The 12,097-nt window shown below is 45.9% G+C and overlaps 1 protein-coding gene across 3 annotated transcripts in view; it reads left to right on the top strand.

Moving 5' to 3' along the window:
* TTLL6 (tubulin tyrosine ligase like 6) overlaps window positions 1–11,004 on the top strand; it is a 55,176-nt gene extending 44,172 nt beyond the window's left edge. For 2 of the 3 annotated variants that reach the window (XM_064367431.1, XM_064367432.1), the window contains 3 exons: window positions 2,413–2,779; window positions 3,254–3,519; window positions 10,267–11,004. In XM_064367431.1, coding sequence (XP_064223501.1) covers window positions 2,413–2,779; window positions 3,254–3,519 — 633 coding nt within the window. In that variant the 3' untranslated portion in view covers window positions 10,267–11,004. The remainder of the gene's footprint in view (window positions 1–2,412; window positions 2,780–3,253; window positions 3,520–10,266) is intronic. The other variant, XM_064367433.1, reaches the window with a different exon arrangement.
* Window positions 11,005–12,097: the final 1,093 nt, after the last annotated feature.

The raw sequence follows: 12,097 nt of genomic DNA, 5'->3' as shown, positions 1-12,097 counted from the left end.
TTTTTCCTAAGATTAGGGTGGTTTTTTTTTGTTGTTTGTTTGTTTGTTTTGTTTTTTAGACAGAGTTTTACTCTTGTTGTCCAGGGTGGAGTGCAGTGGTGCGATTTCGACTCACTGTAACCTCTGCTTCCCAGGTTCAAGTGATTCTCCTGCCTCAGCCTCCCAAGTAGCTGGCATCACAGGTGTCTGCCACTATGCCTGGCTAATTTTTGTGTTTTTAGTAGAGATGGGGTTTCACCATGTTGGCCAGGCTGGTGTCGAACTTCTGACCTCAGGGATCCACCCGCCTCAGCCTCCCAAAGTCCTGGGATTACAGGTGTGAACCACCTCACCTGGCCTCAAGACTAGGTTTCAACTACCCATTTCACCTTATCAGTTCTCCAAGGTAGGGACATACAGGTTGCCTTTGCTTCTCCCCCACTATAAATAATGCAGCAGTGAACATCCCTCTATATGTTTTTTATTATCATAAAATATACATAATGTAAAACTTACCATTTTAATTATTTTCAAGTGTACATTTCACTGTCATTAAGAACAGATACACATTTATGCAGCTATAGCCACGATCCATTTCCAGAACTTTTCTATCACCCTAAACAGAAAATCTGTGCCCGTTAAACATAACTCTTCATTCTCCCTTCCCCTCAGCCCCTGGAAACCCCTATTCTACTTTCTGCTTCTATTAATTTGACTACTCTAGGTACCTCATATAAGTGGAATCATATAATATTTTTACTTTTGTTTCTGGCTTATTTCACTTAGCATAATGTTTTCAAGGTTCATTCATGTTACAGCGTGTGACAGACTCTCCTTCCTTTTGAAGACTGAATAATATTCCATGGTGTATATATATATATACATACACACACACATACATATACACAACATGGAATATTATTCATATTATGTATATATACACACCGTGTATATATACATATATATACATTATATATGAATATATACAAGCATATATATAATATATACATATATGTATATATACACACCATGTATATGTATATATACATATATACTTATACACACATATATATAGTTTATACCATATATATATGTTGTTTATACCATTTTGTTTATCCATTCATCTGTTGGTGAACATTTAGTAGTTTCTCCTTTTTAGATATTGTGAATAATGCTGCTGTGAAGATTGGTGTATCTTTTTTTTCTTTTTTCAGACAGAGTCTCACTCTGTCACCGAGGTTGGAGTGCAGTGGCAGCATCTTGGTTCACTGTAACCTCCATCTCCCAGGCTCAAGCGATTCTCTCACCTCAGCCTCCCAAGTAGCTGGGGCCACAGGTGGACACCACCATGCCTGGCTAATTTTTGGTAGAGACAGTGTTTCACCATGTTTCCCAGGCTGGTCTCAAACTCCTAAGGTCAAGTGATCTACCTGCCTCAGCCTCCCAAAGTGCTGGGATTACAGATATGAGCCACCATGACCGGCCACAGTGTATGTATTTTTCAAGAACTGTCTAATAACATATTAAGTATATATACCTAGCAGAAGAATTGCTATGCCACAGAGTGCTTGTAATTTTACTTTGCCAAGTATTTCTAGATGGTTCAGAATGGCTATAGCAGCCTAGATTGTGAGCAGCCATGGGTTCCTGTTCCTCTGCACAGGAACAGGACAGGCTTTATCTAGCTTTCTAATTTTTGCCAGTCTGATGGCTGTAAAATAATACCTAGGCCAGGAGTGGTGGCTTATGCCTGTAATCCCAGCACTTTGGGAGGCTGAGGTGGGCAGATCACTTGAACCCAGGAGTTTGAGACCAACCTGGGCAATATGGCAAAACCCCATCTCTACAAAAAATACAAAAATTAGCTGGATGCGATGGCGAATGCCTGTGGTCCCAGCTACTTGGGAGACTGAGGTGGGAAGATTGCTTGAGTCCAGGAGGTAGAGATTGCACCACTGCGCTCCAGCCAGGGTGACAGGGTGAGACCCTGTCTCAAATAATATTAATAATAATAATAATAATAACAACAACAACAATAATACCTATTGTTCTGATTGCCAATCTTTATTGTTTACAATCTCTCTCATGTTCAGAGACTCTTAGAGGAGGCTGTAGAGTCGTCTACCATCTTCTTGCCTTAGTGTTTAACCAATTCATGGTGAGGAAACTATTTTAACCTAATCTTTCTTGCTGCTGAACCCAGCTCTTAATCTGTTTATTTTAATCAAGAATAGCATGGGAGCTGAGCATGGTGGCACTCATATATATGTAGTCCCAGCTACTTAGGAGGCTGAGGCAGGAGGATCACTTGAGCCCAGTTTGAGACTAGCCTGGGCAGCGTAGCAAGACCTTGTCTCAAAAAAAAAAAAAAAAAAGCATAGGAAGGAACCCTTTGCTTTCCACACTCTCATTTTGAACTGTCTTTTCTTCCAGCACTTAACCTCAGTAGAAACTACCCCAGAATCCACCACCAAAGTCTCAATCTCCCCAGAGTCTCCACCAACCCTGGCCGTGACCGCCAGCTCTGAGTACAGTGGCCCAGAGACGGACAGGGTGGTATCCTTTAAATGCAAGAAGCAGCAGATCCCGCCACAATTCATCCAGGAGAAAATGTTAAAACCTATTCTGCCTACAAAATCCCAGAGCTTCTTGGGGAGTCCGAACATAAGCTGGACTTTGCTAAAGAGTGACATGAAGAAGCCGCATTTGATGTCCGAGCTACTCACCAAGCTTCAAGTGAGGGGGAAGCTCTCCTTCCCAGTTCACTACAACCCCAAGCTGGGGATGACTAACCTGTCACGTGAGTACCAGTGTGGACAGGGATATGCCAGGAGCTTAAGGGGGAGAGGGATCGATAGAACTAATCCTAATCTTTGGGGAGCTCCCAGTCTTTTGGTGGGGGACAGCCACTGTCCTCAGGGAAACTCCAGTCTGAGGGTGGAGACACAGTCCGTGCCATTAAGAAGTCTCTAGTCTGATTGGGAAGACAAAAAAGATAAAAACAGAATGCTGTCCAAGTCCCTTCTTCAACATTTTCTGGTTCTCGTTCACATGAGGCTCATTCAGCCGAGGCTGCACCAGTTACTGATTTTTAAGTATGAAAAAATGGGGAAGAAAAACTATTTGGAGCAAAGGAGCAATGGCTGATTCTGGCTCAAAGAGCTTCAGCCAGTTATAGACCATGGGACCCTGCTGGGAGGTGGCCTTCACCAGGAATTTGTGCTGAATCCAACAGCACAGATCACTGATCAGGCCCATGACTTTGCCTTTCCAGAAAACCCCTCCCTGCCTGGGGAGTGCTACTCCCGCCGTGACAGCTCTGGCGAGAAGAGGCAGCTGGATGCGCCCTCCCTCCCCCTGCAGAGTCCTCAGAGCTATAACGTTACTCTGAGGGACCTGCTGGTGATCGCCACTCCAGCCCGACTGGATCCGAGGCCTGGCAGAAGCCACACAAGTGCTATGAAGGGCTCGTGTATACAGGATCAAGAAGCATTTGGCCATTGTCTGATCTCTCGTCAAAAAGGATGTGAGAGGAGCTAGGTGGGCCTACTCATATTCTCTTAACGTGTTTGGTGCGTTGGCAGATGCTCTATATTTTTCTGGAATATTGGATAGGTAGGAGGATGAATGGATTGATAAAGACATACAGGTAAGTAGACAATGAAGACTTACCTCAATCACAATGTGATCCTGAATGGATGTAGTGGCTCATGCCTATAATCCCAGCATTTTGGGAGGCCAAAGCAGAAGGATCCCTGAGCCCAGGAGTTTGAGACCAGCCTGGGCAACATAAGGGAGACCCTCATCTCTATAAAAAATTTTAAAATTAGCTGGGTGGTGGCACACATCTGTGGTCCCAGCTACTTGAGAGGCTGAGGAGAGAGGATTACTTGATGCAAGGGCTTCAAGACCAGCCTGGGCAACATAGCAAGACCCTGTGTCTACAAAAAATTAAAAAATTAGCTGGGTGTGGTGGAGCACAACTGTGGTCTCAGCTACTTGGGAGGCCAAGGTAGGAGGATTGATTGAGCCCACACATCAAGGTTGCAGTGAGCCAAGATTGCACCACTGCACTCCAGCCTGGGTAACAGAGCAACATCCTGTCTTAAAAAAAAAAAGTGACCCCCTTGCTATGTATTAATATATTTCTGATAGAACTGATCCGCCCCCACTAGGCGCTTTGCCTTGTCTTCCACTTACGGCTAAAATTGAGACAGTCATATATGCAGATCCCAGAAGTAGAACCATGTCAACCATGATTTTCACACCCTTCAAGCTGCACAGCCTGGTCTAGGCTTAGATCACTTGCTCCAAAGGCTGGCCCTGTGATGCAGTGTGCTGAGGGGACAGAGCAACAGGACAGTGGAGACTGGGATGTGGAACCTAAACTTCTTCCTTGAGAAGCTTTGGTTTTACCGTGCAAAAGGCCCAGGAGGTGGTAAGATGCCCTCTGTCTGAACTTCAGTGCTTCTGAGGGAAGGTCATGTGTAAAAACTTGGGAGAACTCTACAACATAGAGCTGTGGAATTAAGGGATCTGTGCTGCTTGGCTGCCTAAAGAAGGCTAGAGATTGAATCACCTCCCTCCACCCTGCCGCCCAAAGCTTACTGTGAGCAGATACTCTCACCTGGCCCTTTGTGACCAGTAGATCACACTGCAGGAGGGTCTGCAAGGAAATATCCAACCCATAGATGGCACCTTGAGTGCCTGTAAAAAATGCATATTCGAGAGTCTCCTCCCAGAAATTCTGATTCAGTGGGTCCTGGGTGGAGAGCTCAGGAATCTGCATTTTATGAAGTTCCTCTAGTTGATTCTGATAGTCCTCTCACCATGCTCAGAGAAGAGCTGGGCCTGATGTTTGCCCATTTCCCTGATGATGGCAATCATGTGAGGGCCCTTGTTTAAGCCTGTAGTTTCTCAGGTCCAACCCCCTGGGAATTCAGGCATAAGCAGGCTGGGAAGGGGCCCTGGGAATTTGTCTTTTGAACAAGTCTTTTAAATATGAGTAATAAGTACTTGTCTTTTTTTATTTTTTGAGATGGAATCTCACTTTGTTGCCCAGGCTGGAGTGCAGTGGTTCGATCTCAGCTCACTGCAACCTCCACCCCCAGGTTCAAGCGATTATCCTGCCTCAGCCTCCCAAATAGCTGCGATTACAGGCACCTCCCAGCACGCCCAGCTAATTTTTGTATTTTTAGTAGAGATGGGTTTCACCATGTTGGTCAGGCTGGTCTGGAACTCCTGACCTCGTGATCTGCCCGCCTTGGCCTCCCAAAGTGCTGGGATTATGGGCGTGAGTCACCGCACCTGGCTATAAGTACTTGTCTTACATGTAGATCCAGGTCTGGGCAGAGGAGCCTATTACAGCCAGCCCTGACCTGTGGGCTGTCATTGGAGCAAAACTGTCTGATCCTTAAGGAGCTCCAACCCACTCCCACTATCTTCAGCATATGGTTCATGATTTTCTAGTACTGGAATTTTAAGTAAAGATAGTTACTTATGTATTGCTATTTATGTTCCTACTGTTTATTTTTTGAGGCAGAGTCTCACTCTGTCTCCTAGGCGAGTGCAGTGGCGCGATCTCAGCTCACTGCAACTCCCACCTCCTGGGTTCAAGCAATTCTCGTGCCTCAGCCTCTTGAGTAGCTGGGACTATAGGCATGCACCTCCACCCCTGGCCAGTTTTTGTATTTTTAGTAGATACAGGGTTTCGCCATGTTGAGCAGGTTGGTTTCGAACTCCTGGCCGCAAGCTATTCACCAACCTCGGTTTCCCAAAGTGCTGGAATTGCAGATGTGAGCCACCATATGCAGCCTGTTTCTACTCTTTAAAAAAGAGAGGATGATGTAGCAGATTACAATGAAAACTTGTATTCAATAGGACTGTTAAAACAAAATAATAATAATCAGAAGCCACACAAAGAAAGGGAAGAGATTATTATACTAAGAGGGTGTAATAAAGTGCTTCCTGCATTGACCATTGAATTTGGCTCTGAACCTCTTAACAGAAAAGGCGAGACATAGCATTCTGTTTTGGTCCCTTTTTTGTCCAATCATACCAGAGAGTCCCATCTCTGCCATCAGATGGGGACTCGCTGAGGACAGGAACTTTATTCTTCCCCCTCAAGACTGGGAGCTCCTCAAAGATTGGCAGTGGTTCTGTTGGTTTCTCTCCCACCCCCACGCTCCAGGACATCCCTGTATACACTGGCTCTCATCTGCTTGAAGTTGTAGTGAGCTGGGAACAAGGAGAGCTTCCCCATCAGTTGAACCTTGGAGAATACCTCTGACATCAGGTGCTGATTCTTCATGTCACTTTTTAGCAAAACGGGCTCAGATTCCCTAAGAAGCTCTGGTATTTTGTAGGCAGAGATTATTTCAATATTTTCTCCTAGATGAATAATTGAGACAGAATCTCACTCTGTCATTCAGGCTGGAGTGCAGTGCTGCAATCTCGGCTCACTGCAACCTCTGCCTCCCAGGTTCAAGCAATTCTCCTGCCTCAGCCTCCTGAGTAGCTGGGACTACAGGCGCGTGCCACCATGCCAGGCTAATTTTTTGTATTTTTGCATTTTAGTAGAGACAGGGTTTCACCGTGTTAGCCAGGATGGTCTCAATCTCCCGACCTCAGGATCCACCCGCCTCGGTCTCCCAAAGTGCTGGGATTACAGGCATGAGCCACCTTGCCCGGCTAGTTTAGTAGTTCTTTAGGGAAGACTTCTCTCCCTGAAAGAGCAGTTTATCATGTGGAGTCTCATAGATCTTTACTGCCATAATAAACAATGGTTGAAGGCACTGCTATGTGTTAGTATCAGTCATGGTGCTGGGCGTGGTGGGGAGTGCCTGTAGTCCCAGCTACTCGGGAGGGTGAGCCAGAAGGATTGCTTGAGTCCAGGAGTTCTGGGCTATAATGTGCTATCCTGATCGGGTATCTGCACTAAGTTTGGCATCAATATGGTGACCTCCCAGGAGCTGGGACCATCAGGTTGCCTAAGGAGGGGTAAACCAAGATGAAAATGGAGCAGGTCAAAACTCTCATGCTGATCAGTAGTGGGATCACACTGGTGAATATCCACCGCACGCCAGCCTAGGCAACATAGCAAGACCCCCATCTCTAAAGAAAGAAAAATTCAGAGCGATAGATGATGATAGTTACCCTTTTTTTTTTTTTTTTCGCTAGGTGACTATATAGATGCCAGCACTCTTCTAGATAAAGATTTTATCTAATTGAATTTCAATCACAATTATATTTTATTTTTCTTTTTTTTAATTTTTAATTTTTTTTTTTAAAGACAGTGTTTCCCCATATTGGTCAGGCTGGTCTCAAACTCCTGTCCTCAGGTGATCCACCCACCTCAGCCTCCCAAAGTGCTGAGATTACAGGCTTGAGCCACTGCACCCAGCTTCTTTTTTTTTTTTTTTTTTGAGACAGAGTCTCTGTCACCAGGCTGGAGTGCAATGGCATGATCTTGGCTAACTGCAACTTCTGCCTCCTGGGTTCAAGCGATTCCCCTGCCTCAGCCTCCCAAGTAGCTGGGACTACAGGTGCACACCACCACGCCCAGCTAATTTTTTGTATTTTAGTAGAGATGAGGTTTCACCATGTTGGCCAGGATGGTCTCGATCTCTTGACCTCGTGATCCATCAACTCTGCCTCCTAAAGTGCTGGGATTATAGGCATGAGCCACCGCACCCGGCCACTTTATTTTTATTTTCTTTGGAGGCAATCTCATTCCGTTGCCCAGGATGGAGTGCAGTGACAGGATCATGGCTCACCATAATCTCAAACTCCAGGGTTCAAGCAATCCTCCTGCCTCAGCCTCCCATGTAGCTAGGACTACAGGTGCACATCACGATGCCCAGCTAACTTAAAAATTATTTTTGTAGACACAGAATCTCCCATGTTTCCCAGGCTGGTCTTGAACTCCTGGCCTCAAACAATTTTCTTGCTTTGGCCTCCCAAAGCTCTGTTATTACAGGCGTGAGCCACTGCACTCAGCCTTGAACTTTAGAAAAGAAAGAAAAAAAAATACTGAGCTCAAAGAGCATAAGGCCTAACATTCAGAAGGTCCCCCAGTTTTTAATTGGCACAGCAAGGATTTGAGTCAGATACTTCTGATTCCCAAGCCCTAAGCCCTTGAAGCCATACTATCTGTCTTTCAAATGATACTTTTCATATTAGTCTTTAGTTAGAGCTGAGGTGACAATATGTGGCTCTTCAGTGGAGGCATTTCTGCAAGTAGAGATGACGAAGACCAAGCAGAGCCTCCTAGAATACTGTATGGGGTCACCAGATCTCAGAGCTGGCCCTCTGCTTTTAGGCAAATGATGGCTTCTAAAAGTCCTCTCCAAACTAATCAGACTGTAAAGGACTTACACATAAGAAAGCAAACTCACAAAAGACCAATTATATACAGCAGAATGTCCATCTATTAACGCATTGATTTACAGATGGAGCAGAATGTGGTGTGAAAAGAGGGCTTCTGCATAATAAATAATAATTGAGGCCGGGCTCAGTGGCTCACTCCTGTAATCCCAGCACTTTGGGAGACTGAGGTGGGCTGATCACAAGGTCAGGAGATCGAGACCATCCTGGCTAAAATGGTGAAACCTCGTCTCTACTAAAAATACAAAAACTTAGCCAGGTGTAGTGGCACACACCTGTAGTCTCAGCTACTCAGGAGGCTGAGGCAGGAGAATCGCTTGAACCAGGGAGGCAGAGGTTGCAGTGAGCCGAGATTGCACCACTGCACTCCAGCCTGGGTGACAGAGCAAGACTCCGTCTCTAAATAAAAAAATAAATAAAGGTTGAAGGAAAGAAGGAAGAGCAAGCAGAGGCTCCAATTGAGGATCAGGAATTTCCTTGGAAAGCATAATAGTAATAACACCTTCCACACATCAGGTTTACAGACCATATCTCATGGAATCCTCACGCTGACAATGTGAGGTTGGCAAGGTAGATGTTATTACCTTATGCCCAGTTTGCAAGTGAAGAAACTCAAGGTTGAGGATGTTAAATGACTTGCCCAACCTCGCACAAGTGATGGACTCTGGACAAATAGCTTTATGTTTCTTCCTCTTTACCACTTGGCCATGAACTTGGCACCCATCCTGACCCATGTGAGGAACGGAGCCCTGACAAATTCCTCCATGTCTCTGCTTTAGTGGCTATAATCTCATTCTTCTTCCTCTGGACCTGCTTTCACAGTGGGTGGGTCACTGAGTCCAGGGTGCAGTTATGTATAACAGTTGAATTCTAGGGAATAAACAACTTATTTGGTAGGATTTTTTTTTTGAGGCAGGGTCTCACTGTGTCATCCAGGCTGGAGTGCCGTGGCACTCATGGCTCACTGCAGCCTCAACTTCCCAGGCTCAGGTGAGTCTCCCACTTCTTCCTACTGAGTAGCTGGGGCAACAGGTGCTTGTCACCATGCCTGGCTAACTTTTTTTTTTTTCTCCTGAGACAGAGGCTCGCTCTGTTGCTCAGGCTGTAGTACAGTGGTGCAATCTTGGCTCACTGCAACCTCCACTGCCCAGGTTCAAGTGATTCTCTTGCCTCAGCCTCCTGAGTAGTTAAGACTACAGGTGCGCTACCATGCCTGGCTAATTTTGGGATGTAGTTTTAGTAGAGATGGGGTTTCTCCATATTGGCCTGGCTGGTCTCAAATTCTTGACCTCAAGTGATCTACCTGCCTCAGCCTCCCAAAGAGCTGGGATTACAGGCATGAGCCACTGTGCCTGGTCTCATTTTGTAGGATTTTAAGGATGACTCATGGCTTGACAAAGTAGGAAGCCTGACAACTTGCTGAATCAATGGTACCTGCAATGATGGTGATGCTGTTGCTGCTGCTGCTGATATTGTGCTGATGGTGATGAGCCCAGTGTGAACTGGCCCGAGACACACTTCCCATTGGTGTACTAAAAGATTTGCATGTATTATCTCAGTACTCAAGGCATTGTTGTTGTCCTTTTTCAAATCGGGAAACCAAGGCTGAGAGAGGTGAAGTAATTGTCCAAGGGCATACAGTTTCTTAACCACCAGAACATTCTCTCCAGCCAGCCATCTTGGCTGCTCTTAAATGACCCATATCCAATATTTCAGACAAGAAGGCTGCAGGAAGATGAATGCTGTGTAGGTACAATAAGTTTCTGGTGACTACGGATATGAGTCATCTAAGTGTCTCCCGATCCACTAGATGAGAATGGTGATGATGAGTTAATTGACTTTAATATTCTGGAGGGCATTTTAAAGGAATATCTTTAAAAAAAATCTTTTCTTTTTTTCCAGAATCAGACTGGATCTCTGCCATTTTCCCCTTCCTACCTCTTAACTTGCAGGAAATGGTTTGTCTCTTCCCACAGTGTCTCCAGTGTCCACAGAATCAACTGAAGTTTTGTTTCCTCGTCTAGATGTCCTGGTCTTTCATTAGCTCCCATTAGCAGCACTGAGGCCAGCAGCCCTGCCTTTGTGCCCTCCCAGTTAGCTTACAGTGCTACAGGACCATGATTCTTGGGGGTCGATTGGTGCTGCCCCAGGACACACCTCAGTTGCCCTACCAGTGACACTTCTCTGGGTTCCTCACATGGCACCATCATCCAGAACACTCCCCCAGATAAAGCAACTTGGGGAGTAGTGTTTCACAGAAGGACTCATGATTTCCAGGAGTCAAAAGTCCTCAGTCCACCAGTAGAACTGTGCCAGTTGATCTTCACCTCCAGGATAAAAGACAAGGTCAGAGATGGGCAAGGTCCATAACTCTGAACCCTGAGTGAGAGAACTGAGGCAGCTACAACTTTGCAAAGTCAAGACCTGACCTCCTCCCATCCCCAGTCCAAAGATTTGCCACCTCAGTGCCTGAGCATCTTCTGGTGACCTTCCTCACCAGCCCAACTTAATCTCATCAGTGAAAACAGAGGTGAGGTGAGAGTACCCAGCCTGAAGATGCTTCTTCCATCAACCTGCAGAAATGATACACTTTCCCCTCAGGCATCCATTAATAAAAAAAAATTGCCATGCTTACTGCCAGGAGGAGGAGCCTGATCTGGAGGGAGCATGGGAAGGGAAGGTGGTGGGAAGACAGTTATCCTGAGTACACCTCACTAAGAAAGTTCCAGGCCAGGCGCAGTGGCTTACACCTGTAATCCTAGCACTTTGGGAGGCCGAGGTGGGCAGACCACCTGAGGTCAGGAGTTCAAGACCAGCCTGGCAAACATGGTGAAACCCTGTCTCTACTAAAAATACAAAAATTACCCGGGCGAGGTGGTGGGTACCTGTAATCCCAGCTACTAAGGAAGCTGAGGCAGGAGAATCGCTTGAACCCAGGAGGTGGAGGTTGCAGTGAGCCGAGGTCATGCCACTGCACTTCAGCCTGGGTGACAGAGTAAGACTCCATCTAAAAAAAAAGCTCCAAATATATTGAAAATATGTCAGGAAGCTTTGAAGATTTTCTTCGGACAAATGGTCTACAGTAAGCCCTCCCCTTCTTGCTGGGAGCCCAGAGCCTGACATTGCCCTTTCTGGGGCACTCTGACTCCACCAACTCTGCCCAGCACAGGGCGTGACTGTACCCTAGGCATAACATCTTTCCTTGTCTGCCAGCTCACTTTCTGCCCTTTCCAGGAAAGGGCATGAAAAATTAGCTGGGCATGGTGGCTTGTGCCTGTAATGTGATCAATTTTTGCCTCACTTGCTCTTCCTGAGTCCAATCCTTGGTGAGACCTTTTGGGGAGGTGTATGAGGCAGGGGTGGAAGAAGTAAGTTCTGAAGACAAGCACTTGCTTCACAGTGTTGACCCAACTTTGCCCTGTGGATTTCCAATAGAATGAATTTCTGGCCTCAAGAATGTCAGGGGAACCTGGATGCTTGAAGCCTACAGTACCTTTCAGGCAAAAGAACTAAATTATCCAAGGATGGAGATGTTAGACTCAAGTCATTTGTGTCCAGCTCTGAAACACACATGTGTACATGTCATCTGCATGTGGGCCTGGTTTTCAAGGATCCTGGTATAGCATTCTTTTTAGTAAATAGTCAAGGCCCACCTGGATGGCAAAAGAAGCCAAGGTCTGGTTATCTGAGCAGACAAGTAAAAGCATAATTGTCACCTCAACCTCCACTTCAC

Source organism: Aotus nancymaae, unplaced genomic scaffold, assembly GCF_030222135.1.
Source record: "Aotus nancymaae isolate 86718 unplaced genomic scaffold, 86718_ANA_hifiasm-v0.15.2.pri h1tg000072l, whole genome shotgun sequence".
NCBI classification, from domain to species: domain Eukaryota; kingdom Metazoa; phylum Chordata; class Mammalia; order Primates; family Aotidae; genus Aotus; species Aotus nancymaae.
Note: the sequence above shows the minus strand (reverse complement) of the source record. Positions and strands in the feature narration are given on the sequence as shown.